Genomic DNA, 17,621 nt, shown 5'->3' on the forward strand with positions numbered 1-17,621 from the left:
TTTCAATGAGTTACCGATTCATTAAATACAAGATAACAATAATAATGACAGACTAATTATCATGAACATGTATATAAGTATATAAAATGATTAAAGTCCTTTGGTTTATATTTTATGAGTAGCAGCCAAAGCAATCAAAGTAGCAATGACAGCTATTATTAATATTATTATTATTATCAGAACTGCCCACAATTTGATCGACCCACAAAGCATCTTCCTCTTGAGTTTAGTTGCTGTTCGTTGAAACTCAGTCGAGTTCAGTTTAAGATATTCTGACCTCTCCTCGAGTGAGGCTAAAGCTTCTCCTCTCTCCACCACCTTATCAACGTTCTGCCTCACTATGTGATGGACATTCTCAAATTTACTCTTGAACCCAAGTCTTGAGTCACCACAAGCCTCCATCGTCAAACGGCCCAGTTCCTCCTGGAAGTCAGGACGAAGAGCAAAGTGAGAACAAGATTTTGCTTTTTTCACAAGACCAAGAGCTTTTAATTGTGAATGTGCCATACCCAAAAAATTGAAGGCATCTTCCTATTAGCAATAATAACAACAATAATAATAATAATAATAATATCTTATATTGAATGGCTGGTCTTACTCTCCCATAGTCCAGGTCAGTAATGGCTAGGAAGGTCATGCTGTCAATGGTTAGGGTGAATATCAGTTTTCCATCAATTTCTTGTCGTCTACGTTCATCTGATGGTCCCAGTAGCTCCAGAGCTTTGAGAGCAACATCCTCCAACTGAACCTTAACAGTTGAATAGTCACAAAGGACGACACGACCACGAGAAAGAGCACTGTAATAGACAGGCATCTCACTTGGATGAGGTGACCATTGGCAGCTTACTCAGCACTGGTGGGTGTGGTTCATGAAAACTTTTCGTATATTTCCGTACATTCAAACCACATGGTACATTGACACTCAAAAGCCTCACGTGATCTTGCACATGGTCTTTTGATAAAGGGAACAAAATGGGTCGTATGCACACACCTGGGTAAGGACCTCTTTCTGTCTATTTATTGTTTGTTTGTCTCTTTCTTTTCTAGTAAAGGAATTTCAAAGTCATCACTACCATATCGCAGGAGTGTTCCAACAGTAACAGACCATTATTGATATTATCATTATTATTATTATTTTATTAGTGGTTGAAGTTGTCGCCTGAGGAGGTCAAGGAACAGATATACAAATTAGCAAAGAAAGGAATGACTCCATCTCAAATTGGTTAGTAACCCTCACTGAGCAAACCCTGATTAGTTGATACTGGTAGGTGTGGTCTTGAGAGATTCATTTGGTATCGCTCAAGTGAAATGGATCACTGGAAACAAGATACTGAGAATATTGAAAGCTAAAGGTGGGAGGAGTCTGTTATTATTATTATATTTTTATTATTATTAATAGCTCTTGCTCCTTCTCTACCGGAGGACCTGTACCATTTAATAAAGAAAGCAGTCTCCATTAGAAAACACATGGAGAAGCACAGGAAAGATAAGGACAGCAAGTTTAGGTTGATTCTTGTTGAGAGTCGGATTCACCGACTGGCACGCTATTATAAGACCAAGAGTGTCCTGCCTCCAAACTGGAAATAGTAAGTTTGAACAGAAATAAAACTAAATTGATCCTCTTTCCCTTCTCTCTCTCTCTCTCTTTTAGTGAGAGCTCTACTGCTTCTGCACTGGTGGCATAACTCATTAATTATTGATTTATGTAATTGAGTTGTTACTGAAATTTTGAAAAGTTTAATTATCAGAAAATTACAACATAAAAAGTACATCATCTCTGCTTTTTTAAAAAGAAACACTGAGCTCAAACTTCTACACAACATAACTACATGTATATGTATCAGAAAATTTAATAAAAATTAGAGGTGATTTCGGAGCCATTTTTTGAAAAAAACCATGGTATAGTACAGGGATTTTTTCAGAATTTTGACGTTTTCTTAAAATAGCCGTAACTTGAAAAATTGAAGTCGGAATCGCCTCAAACTTGCTACATAGCATAAGGGCATCAATATGTATCAGAAAATGTAATAAAAATTAGGGGTGATTTCGGAGCCATTTTTTGAAAAAAACCATGGGCTATAGTACAGGGATTTTCTCAGAATTTTGACATTTTTTAAAAATAGCCGTAACTTGAAAAATTGAAGTCGGAATCGCCTCAAACTTGCTACATAGCATAAGGGCATCAATATGTATCAGAAAATGTAATAAAAATTAGAGGTGATTTCGGAGCCATTTTTTGAAAAAAACCATGGGCTATAGTACAGGGATTTTTTCAGAATTTTGACGTTTTCTTAAAATAGCCGTAACTTGAAAAATTGAAGTCGGAATCGCCTCAAACTTGCTACATAGCATAAGGGCATCAATATGTATCAGAAAATGTAATAAAAATTAGGGGTGATTTCGGAGCCATTTTTTGAAAAAAACCATGGGCTATAGTACAGGGATTTTTTCAGAATTTTGACGTTTTCTTAAAATAGCCGTAACTTGAAAAATTGAAGTCGGAATCGCCTCAAACTTGCTACATAGCATAAGGGCATCAATATGTATCAGAAAATGTAATAAAAATTAGGGGTGATTTCGGAGCCATTTTTTGGAAAAATTCCCTGTACTGCAGTACAGGGAGTTTTTTCTGATTTTTGAATACATTTAAAAATTCATGAAAAGTCCTAACTTTAATGGAATCAATCCAAATTTTCTACACTACATAAAAGTTTCAGTGATTTTCAACTAAAAATCATTTCATTCACAAACTAATTCATCAAAAGTTGCCCATTTAATAATATTTAATTGTTTGTTCAACACTAGAGACAACTAGTTTACAACACAAACAAAACACATTACAACACTCAGTCGATTAGCTTTTGCTGTATTGCTATATATCCACAGAGACTGTAGAATATCAATGCTCCCAACCAGAAAAAACGGCCATGTTTTGTGGTTGCCATTAGTAACAGTACTGATCCATAGGCCATCACTGGTGGTAGAGTATAGGAGAGAGGGAGAGGGAGGGACCTAGTTTGACCACGTACTATTCCTGATGATATGAAATCAGTGATCAATCTACAAAAATAAAAATAAATAAAATAAAAATAATAAAATAAAAACAATAAAATACTTGTCTTTATCTTTGAAGGAGTCGAAGAGCCATTGTCTTTGCTCTTCAACAGTATTGGGTATATCAGATACTTCAGTTCTTTTAATATGAATATGTACTTTTTGACACACTCCAGAGTAAAACCCTAGCAAATAAAGGTATCTGTATCAATGAAACTGATCAAAATCATTACCGTACGCGTCTTAATTTTCAAGGTGTATTAAATTTTGTTATTTTTGTGCTCACCTTAAATCCCCGAAATTTAAACCACCTCTAATGCCATTCTATTGTATGTAGACTATGGCCAGAACACGAAAATTAGCTCACACGAATATTAACTTTTGAGCAAATTTCATTGAAAACACGAAATTTTGAACCCTCGAAAATTTGAACGTATACGGTATCATTTGGAATGTTCATGGCCACAAATTAAAAGTGTTGCAATTACCATACCAAACATGTCGGGTGGAGGAGATCGAACGGAATGTCCTTCCTTCCCCTCGTATATAATGGTAATATCATAAACTGCTTGGAACCTCTCCTTCAATGTCTCAAGAGTTAACTAATAATAACAGGAATGAGAGTATGGGAATGAAAGTATGAAGCATGGTATCAGAGTATGGGAATCAGAGTGTGTTTCATTGCAATCTCCATTCAACTAGTACAGCCCATACCTCAAACCCAGTTGTGTGTGGCGTTAGAACTTGCTCCAGTTTCGGTTGTCCCAAGCTTTCAGCATAAGAATGACTTTTCCTTAGTTTATCAGGCTTACTGAGATTGAACCGAGTCCCTTCAGGAAATATCACCAACCAAACCTAAATTTAAACAGACACACACACACACATTATATTGAGTAATTAATGCAACAACAATCCTACTGGAATGCCAGTGTTACCAAGCTCTAGCAGTTTCCTACAATAAATCAATAAATAAAATACATTTATATTTAACCCCAAGAACATACCTTTTCAACCAATCATGGTTCTTAGATTGATTCTTCTTAAGAAATATATTGTGTCTCTATTTATTAATGAAAGGGCGGAGCTATGATGATGATACATTATCTTACAGTTCCAAGATAGGAGCCATACAGAGGTATATACAAGACAGCTTTCTTTAAGAAGTAATGAACACGACCTCCAAACCCACCTTGCTTTAAACACAATATCTCAGGAATCAGCCAATCAACTAACAGTAATAATAATAATAATAAATTAATTAATTAAACATTATTGAGGAAGTGAACCTGTTGATTGATGGTTGCTGATGTATATAACACTCTCTGGAGTTTGTGGTAAAGGATCACCATAGAAACAATACTACAGAATAACAACAACAATAATAATAATAATAATAATAATAATAATAATAGTCATTAAAAGGTACGTCAACCATTAATTATACGCAGGTATACCCACTACCATATAAGGAATCAAATATTTCCCACCATTAATTAGGCCACACCCCTACAGTACAATGTATAACCACGCCCCTAACTTGAACGCCAGACCAGTGTTCAAAGAAGTATCCAAACATTGCCATCATGGAGGAGTAGAGCCTCTGGTCCATTCTGTGGTAGAGGCTTCTCCCCCTCTGGCCCCCAAAAGGTAAACTGATCAGTTTAAGAAGAGTAGCCGCTACCCAGTAACTGGTGGAGGAGCCCATTAGGAACACAGAGGGAACGAGGCATCTTAAAGAAAGAATAAGGTGAGGAGCATGGAGTATCATCTCTTTACATGTGGTTATTAATAACTTGAGAACTAACTTTTAAAATTTAAATTTGAAATTAAAATTTTAAAAGTTAAAAATTTTGAAGTTAAGTAGGTGTGGCAGTAGCCTTACTTTAGGCCACACCTCATAAGTGGGTGTGTCATCTATCAAGATGGCGTCTCTTGGTTCATATTTACCAGATGAGGGTAGAGCTGTCTGGAGGAGAGACAGAACACCAGAATACACCACAGAGTCTAAAATAATAAGACACGTTGTAATAAGAGGAACTGAACTGAAACACGACCCGTCGACTCACGTGGTAAGTAGAGACAGCCATTAACCAAACCTCCTCTATCATAATGTATTGAGCAACCCTCACTCTCTCTCCTCCAGCTGTACAGGATAGACGTACTAACAGAACATGCCCACTGGTATATCTGTAGGAGATACAGTGAATTTAACGAGTTACATAGAAAAGTAAATAAAAAGGCGTGTTAGTAAAGACTGTTCTAATTAATGATCATCAATTCTTTTGTCAGCTTGTTCGTAAACACAAGATCAGTAAAGACCTTCTCCCTCCTAAGAAACTGTCGGGAAACTTTGAACCGAAACTGATCAATGCAAGAAGACAACAGCTGGAGCAATACCTCCAAAAACTAATTAACAGGTTCAACAGAGTGGGCGGGGCTTGTTGTTTATATTATTTGTTTGTTTATCTATCTATTTAGTGATGCTCAGATATCTCAGTCAAACGAATTATTATCATTTCTTGATCTACCAGCTCACGTGAGGACATACCCACTAACAATAACCATTAATAACTATTAATAACTATTAATAGGATGTGATACAAGTGGCTCAGCTCCTTGCTAAGCAGTTGTATGTGTTAGGTGATAAATTATTGGAGAAGGAGACACCAATAGCACTCACTATTAATGACTTGTACTGTATCACCAAAAGACTAAGACTACCAATGGACCTACACACAAGTACATGCAGTTCATGTAATTATTATTGTTGTTGTTGTTGTTATTGTTATTACTGTTGTTGTTGTTATTATTATTATTTGTTAGGTTCAGATCGTTCATCTGATCTGGGTCATCTATACAGTTTTATTCACCAGCTCCACAGTCTTAAGGTGATTCCCCCTCCTCCTCCAGTTTCTGTGACTAGAATGGCCTTTGAGATAACACCGTTCAGATCCCTTACTATTCTAAAGGTACGTGAGAGTGGGAACTTTATGAATTTGTAAAAAATCTAATTTTGATCAGAATCAACTCAAACTCTCTACACAACATAACTATATGTATATGTATCAGAAAATGTAATAAAATTGAGAATTCTCAACTTTTCATTTTTGGCAAAAAGTCCCTGTACTATACAGTACATGGACTTTTTGATCATCTTATGCCAAAGCCCATTGATAGACCCATGGTATGAGACGCTACCATTACTACTGCAGGTTGACTGTGTTCCATTGAGTCAAGTGAGTGGACTAGTTAGGGTCCAGCAACAGTTAGAGAAGGTCTCAGTTCAAAGGAGCCTCAATACTTTGAGAGTATGAGACACTTTGTTTCTATCCTGTACTAATGTGTCACTTTTTAGGAGCTACTGATTGATTCAGTTGAAGAAAGAAGAACGGTTAGTGTTTAGTAACATACTAGTGACACCTCTCCCCCCCCCCCACTCTTTCTCTCCTCCCTCTCTCTCTCTTTTCCTCTAGCAGCAACCTCCTGAGGCTAAAGGTTCCTTAACTGACTCATGGAGGCTAATAGCAACTGCTAAATTTACAACTAACAGGTAATGGAATTTGACTAATTATTAAGTTAAGAATAGATATAATGTAACGAATTCATTATTATTGTTGTTGTTGTTGTTGTTGTTGTTGTTGTTATTATTTTAGGGTGGTTATACAGCCTTGGTTACGTCTCACTTATTTGAATATCTCTTATAATAAATTAACACAGATTGATGATTCATTACAAGTCTTGCCAGTTTTAAAAGAAGTAATAATAATAACACTTGTCCTTGAATCATATCATTCTCTCTGTAGTTAAATATCAGTCATAATCTATTATCTTGTCTTGAGTTGCAGTACCTGTGTCTTCCAACACTCTCCACTTTAGATATTAGCTTTAATCACATCTGTTCGGTCACATCTAACAAGATGGTTAGTAGCTCTAACAGTATATTGACAATTGAGCTGTGTATTTATCATCTGGCTTTAACTAACCACTGGTCAACAGTGAGTCTTACTCATGATAAACTGTTAGATCTAGAGGGAGTTTGGGAGACTTTTGGTATCTCATATTTAGCCCTAGGTGTCCTTAAGTATCCCATTTTTAGTTGGATTGGTCTCTTAAACTTTGTTTCTACATATTACCATGATCATCATCATCATCATCATCATCATCATCATTATTATTATTATTATTATTGTTATTATTATTATTATTATTATTATTATTATTATTATTATTATTTCAGGTGTTGGAGAATATTAAGGAGCTAAACATGTCACATAATATGATAGCTGATCTCTCTCACTTGTCCTCTTTCATATCTCTAACTTCTCTTAACATCAGCAGCAACTCTTTATCAAACTGTGAGCACTTCCACCATCTTACTCAACTCAAGAAACTGACCACACTCACAATTAAAAGTACGTGTACATATACATATTGTTTATTGTTTATTGTTTATTGTTTATTGTTTGTGTACATGTTTGTTCTTGTTGTTTCAGATAACCCTGTCATGATGAACAATGCTAGTAGACTCATATTACTGGCCTGTTTCATGCATAAATTAAGAATGGTAACAATTGTTATTAATTAATTAATTAATTAATTATTCATAGGTGACAATTGATGGTTCGGAGGCAACTGTGAAAGAACAGGTAACATGCAGTGGGTGTGGTCAGTAGTTATTAATGGTTATTAATAGGCAAAGATACGTTCCTTGACTGATCGGTTTGGTTCTGATACTGACCAGTGGCCGATAACCAAACGAGTCCTCAGTCCCACCCACACACCATCACCCGCCCCTTTGACCCCGCCTCCTGTAGCCACACCTACCTCTCCACCTACTGTACACGTCTCATGGAGTGTAGAATCCTTCAAGAGATCCCCCAGTGTTATATCCGACACCTCTCCCTCTCACTCTCTCTCAACTAACACTTCAGAGTCAGTTGATCATCCATTGTTCTTTGACCACTATCCATTGGGAAGGCCTCCCTCTCTCCCTCCATCACGAGATGATCCTGATGGACAGTCAGACAGTCCTTGTCTTGACTCTTCCCCTCTCTCCTTAGCCACACCTCCCTGTACCCCTGCAGGGGGACAGGAAGTGGGTGTGGTTTCAAGTATAACTCCTCAAATGATATTAAATGCTTTGGAGTCTTTGTCCTCGTCTCAGACCAGAAGTGTTTCTCCTGATAGTCTGTCACAAGCACTTCAGGGTTTCATTAATGAGCACTTACTGACCACGCCTCCTTCCACCCCTCTTAACGAGGGAGAGGAGGATCATCCCTTGTCCTCTGCTGATCTCATATTAGCCCTCACTGCTACTCTTAGTGCTCACATTGATGGGGAGGGGAGCGAGGGAGGGAGTGCTGTTCCTTCTGCTCCTGTGGGTTCTCCTCAAGAAGGATTATCTGAGTTGGTTCGGCTAGGACTCCAACCTGAGGACATACTTAAAGCACTGAATAGTCTCACAGTAGCTAGGCAGCTGGTGGAGGCTAAGGCTCCAGGTGAAGACAATGAGTCTCTCTTAGAAACACTAACTCTTGATGAATCAGTTACTGCAGGTGGTGACACTGACTGATTAGTGTGTGTGTTACTTAATTATATGATTTGTGTGTCTATATAAATTATATTATAGTGTTAATTATAAAGATTTTGTTTAATATTTTTTATTTTATTTGCGGTTTGTAAAGAGGTGTGGCTCCAATATCCGCCGCGCCGCCGAAGATTAAGAAAAGAGAAAGAGCTCTTGGTCCATTTATTCAGTTCTGTTGCCTTTGGATTGTCTCCTGCAGCAGATCCTTTAAGAACTAGTGTGTGAGTTACTATCAATCCTACTCTATCTCTATTAGTATAAGCAATGATCATCATAATTGCGGCTTTTTATCAGATTATATATAATTATTATGCATACTAATCACGAATCCGATCAGAATGCTTCTTTAAAAGTCTTTGCTAGCTGTCCCTGGGTCTTTGCCTTGTCTAAATTAAAAATAAAGACATATACACCTTTACCTCAAACCAGGGCTGCTAGTTGTGGTTAGGAGCCATTATTATCCAGCATACTGTAATTCACTGTTATTCACTGTAGCTACAGCTAACTGCCAAGGACTACTCTAGCTAGAGATGGGAGGAACTGGCTCACTAGGAACATGTGCCAATATATTTAGAGTCCTCTTTGTTTTTGCCAACATCATTTACATGGTAAACTTTAAAATAAGCTGTAAAGTGGTCACTCTTTCAATATGCTATATACATTCACTCTCTTTCAATTTTTAGTGTTTGGGTTTGGTCGCCATTGGTTTTGGCTCATATAGTCTGGTAGAGTCAGAGACATACAGTTTTGTGACTGGCAATAATGCGGCCAATGGAGCAGCTGTCCTGATAACAGTTGGGTGCATTATATTCCTAGTGGGAGGGATAGGGACTCTGGGGGCTATATTCAGATGGAGACCACTTCTCATAATAGTAAGAATAACAACTACAGATCTATATTGAAAGTATTTCCTCTTCATTAAGATGTCATGCTTGTTTATTTAATTATAGTACATACCTACTCCTGGTAGTGTAGCCTTACTGTAACTAGCTACTAAGAATGATATGATAAACACACACACACTGTACTATTGACCAGTTGAACTGCTTGTATTAGGAAATATTTTGCTTTTACAATAACAGAACGTGATGTTTTGCTCTTCCTCTACAGTATGCAGTGATATGGACCGTTGCTGTGTTGATTGAAGTGGCTGGGGCCATTGCTAGTTTCTATTACAGTGCTAATGTGACAGATGGAGCAAAGGAGCAGTACAGGAGGGGCTGGACTGAAGCTATCGAGGAGTATGACGAAAAGGAAGAGGCCAAGAACATTGTGGATCTATTTCAATCTCGAGTAATTATTAATTCTGTATAAGATTATTATTGTTTATTATTATTATTAGTATGATTGCTGCGGACTTGATTCTGCTCAAGACTGGCCAGATTTTGCCAACAGCTCTCTCCCAATGTCCTGCCTTTGTAACAATATTGGAACCGGAAACTGTGCCTATGTGACAATCGTACTTGAAGGAAATAGTACTACCCTGGCTGCTTATGACGAGGTATTGTGTTGTTGTGTCTCCATTATTGTGTGTCATTCCATTCATATTATCCTTCCTCAGGGTTGCTATGATGCTACTGTGCGTTTTATTCAACGCATACAACTAGCTTTAGGAATCACTGGAATTGTCTTAGCCATATTTGAAGTAACCCCACCCGAATAATCGTTTGATTAATTAATTAATATTTATTGATAGGTCCTTGGTATAATTGTTGCCATTGGTTTGTGTTGTTGCATTACAAATGCAAGAGGAAGCTATGAAGTTGTTTAAAGTTCCCTTTCGGTTTTTGGGGAAAGAAAGAACTTTTAATTAATGTAATTCAAATCATCCGTAGTTTCAGTAGCGCCAATAATAATAATAATAATAATAATAATAATAATAATAATAACAATAATAATAACAACAACAATAATAATAACAATAATGTATTATTGTCTTTTTGATACCTTCATATTAATTTTTCATTAAAAATAAAATTCTTTGTAGGTAAATATTTTCACTTGTAGTAACATTAGTCATTAAATGCTAACACGTGATGGTCCCGTGCAGTGCGTAGGTGCAGTCACATGCTGATTCTTATCGATCTTCAGCAGCGAGGTGACGCCCATTCTTGTCTTCTTGTTTGAGCTCTTCTCCCTAGCTAGCCCAGCTCTCTTCAATCAGTAAGCATACGACCTGCTGCCATTGTAGTTATGAGACCTTCATTGCAGGTTAGACTAATACAGCAGCAATGGGAGGAGAAGAAAAGGGAAGAGACCTTTCAACCTGTGGAAAGATATTGCGTGTGATATTTGTCATCATCAATGCTCTGGCAACAGTAAGAGACCACTATACTGTTGTTTGTTTATTTATTATTATTATTATTATTGTTTATAGCTCATGGGTATTGGTACTTTAGCTGTTGGTATATACAGTCTTGTGGCCAACAGAAAATATGAGTTTATAACAGGAAATGATCATGTTGCTTCTGCAACTTTATTGATAATAGTTGGTACTGGTATCACACTGGTGGCTCTAGCTGGTATAGTAGGAGCTGTATTGAGGAAAAGGTTCCTCCTCATCATTGTAAGTTAAATGCAATTGATTGCAAGTTTATTCTCTTCTCTCTATATAGTATATTGCTGTCTGGGTTGTTGTCATCATTCTTGAGATTGTTGCTGTGGCCTTCAGTTTTGTTTACAGCGAAAATGTAACAGAAAATGTAGAGAACCGCTACAGGGATGGCTGGGAGAAGGCTATCAAGGAATATACAACTGATACAGCTGCTAAAGATGCTGTTGATACCATCCAAAAGAATGTAATAGAAATACTTGTCAATGGCATATATTATTGCTTCTGTTTACAGGGTAAATGTTGCGGTCTGAACAATGCCACAGATTGGGTTGAGCTTAATTCTACTTATTTCAATGAACGCTTGTCTCTACCAGATTCATGTAAATGTGAATCAGGAAGTGAATATTGTACTAACTTCACTTTGGAGTTTGATGATCAAGAATATCCTCAAACTGATCATTATGAAAGGGTACAGTACAACATGATGTCATGGTTGTGATAAGATAAATGGTTTTTAATTTTTCTTGTTTGTGCAGGGTTGCTATGACTCTACAGTTGATCTGTTCCAGTACGTCCAGCGAGTTTCAGCAATTGTTGGGGTTGTCTTTGTAGCTATTGAGGTATGCCAGCAGTATAATAAATATTATTAAGAAGTAAATGATGTTCATTTTATAGCTGATTGCTGTCCTCCTTGCTGCTGGAGTACTTTATTTTATCTGCAAAGCTGAAAAGAAATATGAATCTGTTTAAATGATGACATTAATAAGAATTAATGATAATAATAGCTGATGATCCTACCCTTATTACTTTATGCTGCTGAATCTTAATTTTCCTAAAATAAAAAATTTAAGAAAATTTTTGTGTAATTATTATTATTATTATTCCAGAGCCATTTTTTAAGAATAAAGCATGGGCACAGGGAATTATACAAAAATGGCAAAACTAGAAAAATTGAAGTTCAGAATCAGCTCAAACTTTCCAATGTGCATCAGAAAATGTAATAAAAATTTGGGGTGATCCCCGAGCCATTTTTTGAAAAAACCATGAGCTATAGCCTTGGGTATTTTTCAGAATTTTGGCAATTTCTTAAGATGGCTGTAACTTAAAAATTTTAAGTTGGACTCAGCTCAAACTTTCTACACAGCATAAAGACATCGATGTGCATCAGAAAGTGTAATAAAAATTTTGGAGCAGAAAAAGCATGGCCTGTAGTACAGGGTATTTTTAAAATTGCCATACATCGTAAAATAAGTTAGAAAATTCATTTTTCACTGCAAAAGCCAACGCCCACACTATGAATACCGTAGGTAGGTCGGGATATATTCGCGCATAGATTCGCGGCTGCAATTATTCGCGGTCATAAAAAAATTCAATTAAAAACCATGGAAACCGAGCTGTTATTTTAATTGAAAACGGCGAGATGGTGAAGAAAAGCACCTTGCTGCAGTGTCCTTGAGCTGTTGTTCTTCTTGTTTTACTAAGCCTTGGTCTCTTTGGAGCTGCTTTTATCAGTTCTTTTCAGAACTAGTGCCTCGCCCTATTTCGGGACTCTCCGCCCATGGCGCCCATTGTATGTAGTTAAGCTGGGTTCACAATATTTGCGTTGCGACCGGAAGTGCCATATAACGCAATGATAAACGCAAGAATACAGTCGATTGCACTTCCGTTCGAATATTCCGTGAGGCGTGAGTTGACTTTCCGTGCATTGTTTATTAGGTGCACGTGATCCACACGCAATACGCACTGTTCGATTATCACCAGCACGCGGTCCGGCAACAACTTGCAGCAAAGAAGATGAAAGAGCTCTGAGGCAGAGGCCCATACAAGAAGTTAACAGATAGAGAAGGACTCGCTATTGGTGAATGGCTCCACTAAAGCTGCTAAAGAACAGATGAATAGTTGAACACTAAACACGTGGTCTTAAATAACGCTCACTTTCCATGTTAATTGAATTTTTATGACCGCGAATAATTGCAGCCGTGAATATTTCCCGACCTACGGTATTTGTAATTATTCATTGATTCTCATTGTTATTGTTAATTAGCACTAGTCATTCCTTTTCCATCACGCGATCCTCAAATTGCTGTGTAATCCTGCTTGAAGAAGAAGTTGTGAAAGAAGAAAAGAGAGAAAGCCATCATGGGTAGCAGTAGTGAACTTGGCACTTGTGCTAACATATTTCGCGTTCTCTTTGTAATCTTTAACATATTGTTCATTGTAAGGCTAAATAACCGTTATATATTATATGTGCCACTGACATCTGATCCAATGATTAAACTAACCTCTTGGTTTATTTTTAAAGATACTTGGTATCATTGGTTTCTCTATTGGGGTCTGGCAAGTTGTTGCAGCCGATGGAAGTTATGACTTCATTACTGGGAGTGATACTGTCTCTGGAGCTGCCATCTCTATTGTTGTAAACATATTTGTGATTGCCATTGGAGCAGTAGGAGTCCTTGGTGCATTGTTTAAATGGAGACCTCTTCTCCTCATTGTAAGATGATTATAGTCTGATGATGAATACCATACCATCTCTTTTCTAATAGTACGCCATCGTGTGGACTATTCTCATCCTCCTTGGTATCATTGGAGCAATCATCAGTTTCTATTACAGTGATAATGTTAGTGCTGCTGCTGAAGAAAGCTATAGAGATGGCTGGACAAGAGCCATTAATGATTACAATATGACTGAGGGAGCAACTGATTCTGTTGATGCCTTTCAAAAAACTGTAAGATTACATGTATATACCGTCACTGATGTCCTTTTAATGGTTTGTTGTTTCACTTACAATGTGTAGTTTGAATGCTGTGGTATTGATAACTCCTCTAACTGGGTTGACTTGAGGCCTGACTATTTCCGTAATAACAGTTTCCGTCTCCCTCCCTCTTGTCAGTGCAGTACTGGGGAGAACTGCCAGAGCTTCAACATTCAGTTCCAAGGTGTAGACTACCCCCAGACTGCTTATAACAGGGTTAGTTGCTTCATTGTAAATTATTTGATTGATTGTCTCTAGGGCTGCTATCAAGTTACAGTTGATTTCTTCCAAGCTTACTCTTTCATCTCTGGAGTAGTTGCTATTATATTCGCTATTATTGAGGTAAGTGCCAAGTGCATGTCCTTTTGTGTGTGACAATTTACCTCTCGCTCCTTTTCTTCTCCTCTCTCTCTCTCTCTCTCTCTCTCTCTCTCTCTCTCTCTCTCTCTCTCTCTCTCTCTCTCTCTCTTTCAGACGTTTGGTGTCTTTGTTGCCATTGGTCTAATATGCTGCATTACTAGCGCAAGGAAGAAAGAAATAGTTTAAAAAGGAAGACATACCTCGTAGATTACTCTTATCTATTAGTAGTAGAACTTAATTTGCTGCTAACTTTTAAATGTTTCATTTTAGTCTTTTTCTTTTATTTTCTGTTTTGTATCACACAGTTAGTGTGTGGGAGGCCTTAATTATAAACATTGTTTGCATTCTTTGAGTCATTAAACCAGCTCAGTAGAAATGGCCGAGTTGTCTTCTTGTGGAAAGCTCTTTAGGATTCTGTTCTTGATCTTTAACTTTATCTTTTTGGTAAGTTAGCCTCCAAAACTCCTCATTAACACTTCTTTATCAACTTAGCTCATTGGCATAGCTATATTCGCCCTGGGGATATATCTACAGGTCACCACACAGACCTATTCTTTCTTCACGGGAAGTGATGTGGTCAGCGGCGCTGTTCTACTCATAGTGGCTGGTCTCATAACTGGGATCATAGCTGGCCTCGGGTTTGTGGGAGCCTGCATGAAGTGGCGGCCATTGCTGGTTATAGTAAGAGCTCATTGTTATTGTAAACTGTTTATTTTATTGCATGAATTCAGTTTGCTATCATCCTCGTCCTCATTATCCTCATTGAGGTCATTACTGGTATCATTGGGTTTGTCTTTCGTGATACTTTACGCGAGAGTTCTGGGGATGAGTATCAGACAAGACTCAACAATACTATCAGGGACTATCGCCGGAATCAAGATGAACCTGATTATGATGAGAATCTAAACAATGCTATGGACACGCTCCAAAATACAGTGAGCTTTCTGTTTCAATTAATAATAATAATAACAACAATTGTTATTATTATTATTATTATTATTTTGTTTATACTCTAGTTGGAATGCTGCGGTACATTTGGTCCAAGTGACTGGGGGACACTCAATGGTGACTTTATATTTGAAAATACAGGAAGGCTCCCTAGTTCATGTGACTGTGACATTAATGATGATGACAACTGTGGGATGGTCTCCTTCACCTACACATACAACAATACAGTGACCATGACATTCAATGGGACAGCTTGGACTCAAGTATGTTCATATTGTCCTCCTCTTGTTAACAACCTGTCCCTCCTATAGGGATGTTATGAAGCTACGATTGATACTGTGGTCTACACTGCTGCTGTCTTTGGTGCTGTTGGTATGGCCTTTGGTCTTTTTGAGGTAAGTTTAACCTCTCATTAATTCAATTTAATTGCTTCTTTCACTAGATCATTGGAGTGTTCATTGCCCTTGGTCTCTGTTGCTGTATAACATCAGCAGGCAAAGAAGAATACGTCTAACTCTAACCAAACTTTAATAAACTATATCTACTCCTTTTGAACAATGATAAATGATTTTCCTTTATTTTTAATTTTGGATCTTTTTTATTTGACTATGAGGCCTTTTGTTGTTTTAAGATAAAGCAGTGGATATAAATATACATGCATTAGCTCAAAGAAACATTGACAGAAGTGAATCATCTCATCATGTTATGCTCGTGTTGCTCTGGAGTCCTTAGACTATTCTTATGTTGCATCAACATACTCTTCTTTGTAAGTTTAGAAGGAGAGAGAGAGAGGGAAAGGTTGCTTGGTGAAAGGTGATACATAATGGCATTAACAGCTTGTTTTGCTGCATCATTTGAGTTGCTATTTGAACAGCTCATGAATACTGTTCTAATGTTACAAGGCTTTGAAGGTGTCAATATTATTGCAATGATCACTTGTGCAGGCAATTGGTGCTACTATTCTAACTATTGGCACATTGCTAATCACTTCAAGCAATGACTTTACATACATAACCAGTGACATGAGGACTGGAGTCATACTAATAATAGTAATGGGCTCTCTTCTTTCTTGTGTATCAATCGTTGGTGTAGCTTCAACTGCTTCTGCATGGAAACCACTTATCTTTGCAGTAAGCACATGCAACCATTGCAGAATGTACCATCTCTCTCTCTCTCTCTCTCTCTCCCAATCAGAATGTGCTAGTGTTGGTTTTGCTGATTCTATTAGAACTAACTGCTGGAATCTACACTATGACCTCCTACTCATCACTTGTAAGGAATAATGACACAGCAGTCACTCTGATTGTATTTATAGCACATTCCATATAAGGAGTGCCTGCTATTCATAGAATGCATTGATGTTACTATTTATAGTTATTTCCATATAAGGAATTTTCTTTATTAGAAATCAACTGTTGGTGAACATATGCATGAAGCCATAGAAAAGTATGAAGAGGAGAGTCAATACCAGGAATTTGTTGATTTCTTTCAAAAAAATGTAAAAGACAAAAATGATAGCAATAATTTATAAATAATAATTAATAGTATAATTGCTGTGGATATGAGGACTCAAGTGATTGGAGAGGCTATCATAACAATACAAAGAAGCTACCGAATGATTGCAAGTGCAACGGTACATTAGACAACTCCATCTGCTCGTTTAATGAACGTTATAAAGTTACAGTTTGGTCAAAGGTACCTCATAGTCAGTTTGTCTATTAACCAGTTAAGAAGCATTTCATTAATTAATATGTGCAATATTTGGAGTGTACTGTCTGGCACTAGATTAGTTTATTGATGCAATATAATGAATGTATTGACTAGTGAAGGTATGCCTATTGTCGCATGTATTGTGATTCTGTTGAAGGATGTTGTACAGTTCCTGTTATATGAACTATGTCATGTTACAATGTTGAATACATCATCACATGTCTCATCTCTAGGGCTGCAGTGATGCAATAAAAGATGTGATTGACAGGTTGAGCTGGTCACTTGGTATGACTGCAATCGGGCTAACTATAGTACAGGTACTTATACAATGAATAATGATAATTGTAACTGGGTCTGATCCTTCCATTTGTGACAGCTGCTGACATTAGGACTTACTGTTGTCTTTTGCTTATGTAAAGTTATTGAGACAAAGAAATCATCATCATACGCTCTGAATGATCAGCAGAAACTGCAAAAACAATAAACAACACATAAACTGAGTAGATTGTGCATCTCCTGTCACTACTGATGTTTTGTATTCATGCAATAATAATTATCAAGAAATAATTCAAAACACCCACAATATCATATTATGGTTTAACTGGTGCAGCCCTTATATGAGAGGATTGGAATGGATTGTTATGTAAACAAT

General features: G+C 37.1%; 8 protein-coding genes across 10 annotated transcripts; 6 read left to right on the forward strand and 2 right to left on the reverse strand.

The window, feature by feature from the left end:
- Nucleotides 1-10: 10 nt before the first annotated feature.
- Nucleotides 11-864, reverse strand: LOC100636078 (putative vesicle-associated membrane protein 726). The gene is made up of 2 exons (XM_003387451.3): nt 599-864; nt 11-531 (listed from the first exon to the last, which is right to left on the reverse strand). The coding sequence occupies exons 1-2, from the start codon at nt 812-814 to the stop codon at nt 106-108; spliced, it is 642 nt and encodes a 213-aa protein (XP_003387499.1). The 5' UTR covers nt 815-864; the 3' UTR covers nt 11-105.
- Nucleotides 865-889: 25 nt separating this feature from the next.
- Nucleotides 890-1,767, forward strand: LOC100636205 (40S ribosomal protein S13). The gene is made up of 6 exons (XM_003387452.3): nt 890-995; nt 1,048-1,096; nt 1,144-1,222; nt 1,269-1,352; nt 1,400-1,586; nt 1,652-1,767. The coding sequence occupies exons 1-6, from the start codon at nt 973-975 to the stop codon at nt 1,683-1,685; spliced, it is 456 nt and encodes a 151-aa protein (XP_003387500.1). The 5' UTR covers nt 890-972; the 3' UTR covers nt 1,686-1,767.
- A 952-nt stretch (nt 1,768-2,719) lies between these two features.
- On the reverse strand, nt 2,720-4,849 carry LOC105313205 (1-acyl-sn-glycerol-3-phosphate acyltransferase epsilon-like). The gene is made up of 9 exons (XM_019998007.1): nt 4,592-4,849; nt 4,341-4,413; nt 4,164-4,282; nt 4,059-4,114; nt 3,973-4,006; nt 3,769-3,909; nt 3,548-3,656; nt 3,116-3,239; nt 2,720-3,060 (listed from the first exon to the last, which is right to left on the reverse strand). The coding sequence occupies exons 1-9, from the start codon at nt 4,820-4,822 to the stop codon at nt 2,847-2,849; spliced, it is 1,101 nt and encodes a 366-aa protein (XP_019853566.1). The 5' UTR covers nt 4,823-4,849; the 3' UTR covers nt 2,720-2,846.
- Nucleotides 4,850-4,952: 103 nt separating this feature from the next.
- On the forward strand, nt 4,953-8,722 carry LOC100639237 (nischarin-like). 3 transcript variants are annotated; one of them, XM_019998030.1, is made up of 15 exons: nt 4,953-5,123; nt 5,198-5,281; nt 5,344-5,471; nt 5,533-5,590; nt 5,646-5,808; nt 5,878-6,023; nt 6,267-6,362; nt 6,410-6,445; nt 6,528-6,604; nt 6,708-6,810; nt 6,858-6,974; nt 7,292-7,466; nt 7,548-7,618; nt 7,662-7,700; nt 7,748-8,722. In XM_019998030.1, exons 1-15 carry the CDS (start codon nt 4,977-4,979, stop codon nt 8,624-8,626), a joined length of 2,319 nt encoding a protein of 772 aa, XP_019853589.1. In that variant the 5' UTR covers nt 4,953-4,976; the 3' UTR covers nt 8,627-8,722. The 3 variants fall into 3 exon arrangements, with proteins under 3 accessions (XP_019853589.1, XP_019853590.1, XP_019853591.1); XM_019998031.1 differs by having other exon boundaries at nt 6,531-6,604; XM_019998032.1 differs by having other exon boundaries at nt 5,646-5,793.
- A 22-nt stretch (nt 8,723-8,744) lies between these two features.
- On the forward strand, nt 8,745-12,050 carry LOC100636331 (uncharacterized). Its single transcript, XM_019998004.1, has 13 exons — nt 8,745-8,862; nt 9,137-9,249; nt 9,325-9,513; nt 9,752-9,934; nt 9,984-10,142; nt 10,203-10,286; nt 10,338-10,406; nt 10,858-10,959; nt 11,019-11,207; nt 11,257-11,439; nt 11,488-11,664; nt 11,732-11,815; nt 11,871-12,050. The coding sequence occupies exons 2-13, from the start codon at nt 9,172-9,174 to the stop codon at nt 11,943-11,945; spliced, it is 1,572 nt and encodes a 523-aa protein (XP_019853563.1). The 5' UTR covers nt 8,745-8,862; nt 9,137-9,171; the 3' UTR covers nt 11,946-12,050.
- A 1,202-nt stretch (nt 12,051-13,252) lies between these two features.
- On the forward strand, nt 13,253-14,667 carry LOC105313198 (tetraspanin-4-like). The gene is made up of 6 exons (XM_011406417.2): nt 13,253-13,412; nt 13,498-13,689; nt 13,742-13,924; nt 13,994-14,167; nt 14,210-14,293; nt 14,426-14,667. Exons 1-6 carry the CDS (start codon nt 13,335-13,337, stop codon nt 14,495-14,497), a joined length of 783 nt encoding a protein of 260 aa, XP_011404719.1. The 5' UTR covers nt 13,253-13,334; the 3' UTR covers nt 14,498-14,667.
- LOC100636583 (CD63 antigen-like) lies at nt 14,655-15,895 on the forward strand. The gene is made up of 6 exons (XM_011406416.1): nt 14,655-14,755; nt 14,804-14,992; nt 15,043-15,246; nt 15,328-15,522; nt 15,571-15,654; nt 15,702-15,895. Exons 1-6 carry the CDS (start codon nt 14,687-14,689, stop codon nt 15,771-15,773), a joined length of 813 nt encoding a protein of 270 aa, XP_011404718.1. The 5' UTR covers nt 14,655-14,686; the 3' UTR covers nt 15,774-15,895.
- Nucleotides 15,896-15,940: 45 nt separating this feature from the next.
- On the forward strand, nt 15,941-17,552 carry LOC109582938 (tetraspanin-15-like). Its single transcript, XM_019998025.1, has 7 exons — nt 15,941-16,025; nt 16,204-16,389; nt 16,454-16,531; nt 16,665-16,757; nt 16,805-16,954; nt 17,203-17,286; nt 17,346-17,552. The coding sequence occupies exons 1-7, from the start codon at nt 15,960-15,962 to the stop codon at nt 17,451-17,453; spliced, it is 765 nt and encodes a 254-aa protein (XP_019853584.1). The 5' UTR covers nt 15,941-15,959; the 3' UTR covers nt 17,454-17,552.
- The last annotated feature ends 69 nt before the right edge of the window (nt 17,553-17,621 follow it).

This window comes from Amphimedon queenslandica, unplaced genomic scaffold (assembly GCF_000090795.2).
Source record: "Amphimedon queenslandica unplaced genomic scaffold, v1.1 AMPQUscaffold_13344, whole genome shotgun sequence".
NCBI lineage: Eukaryota > Metazoa > Porifera > Demospongiae > Haplosclerida > Niphatidae > Amphimedon > Amphimedon queenslandica.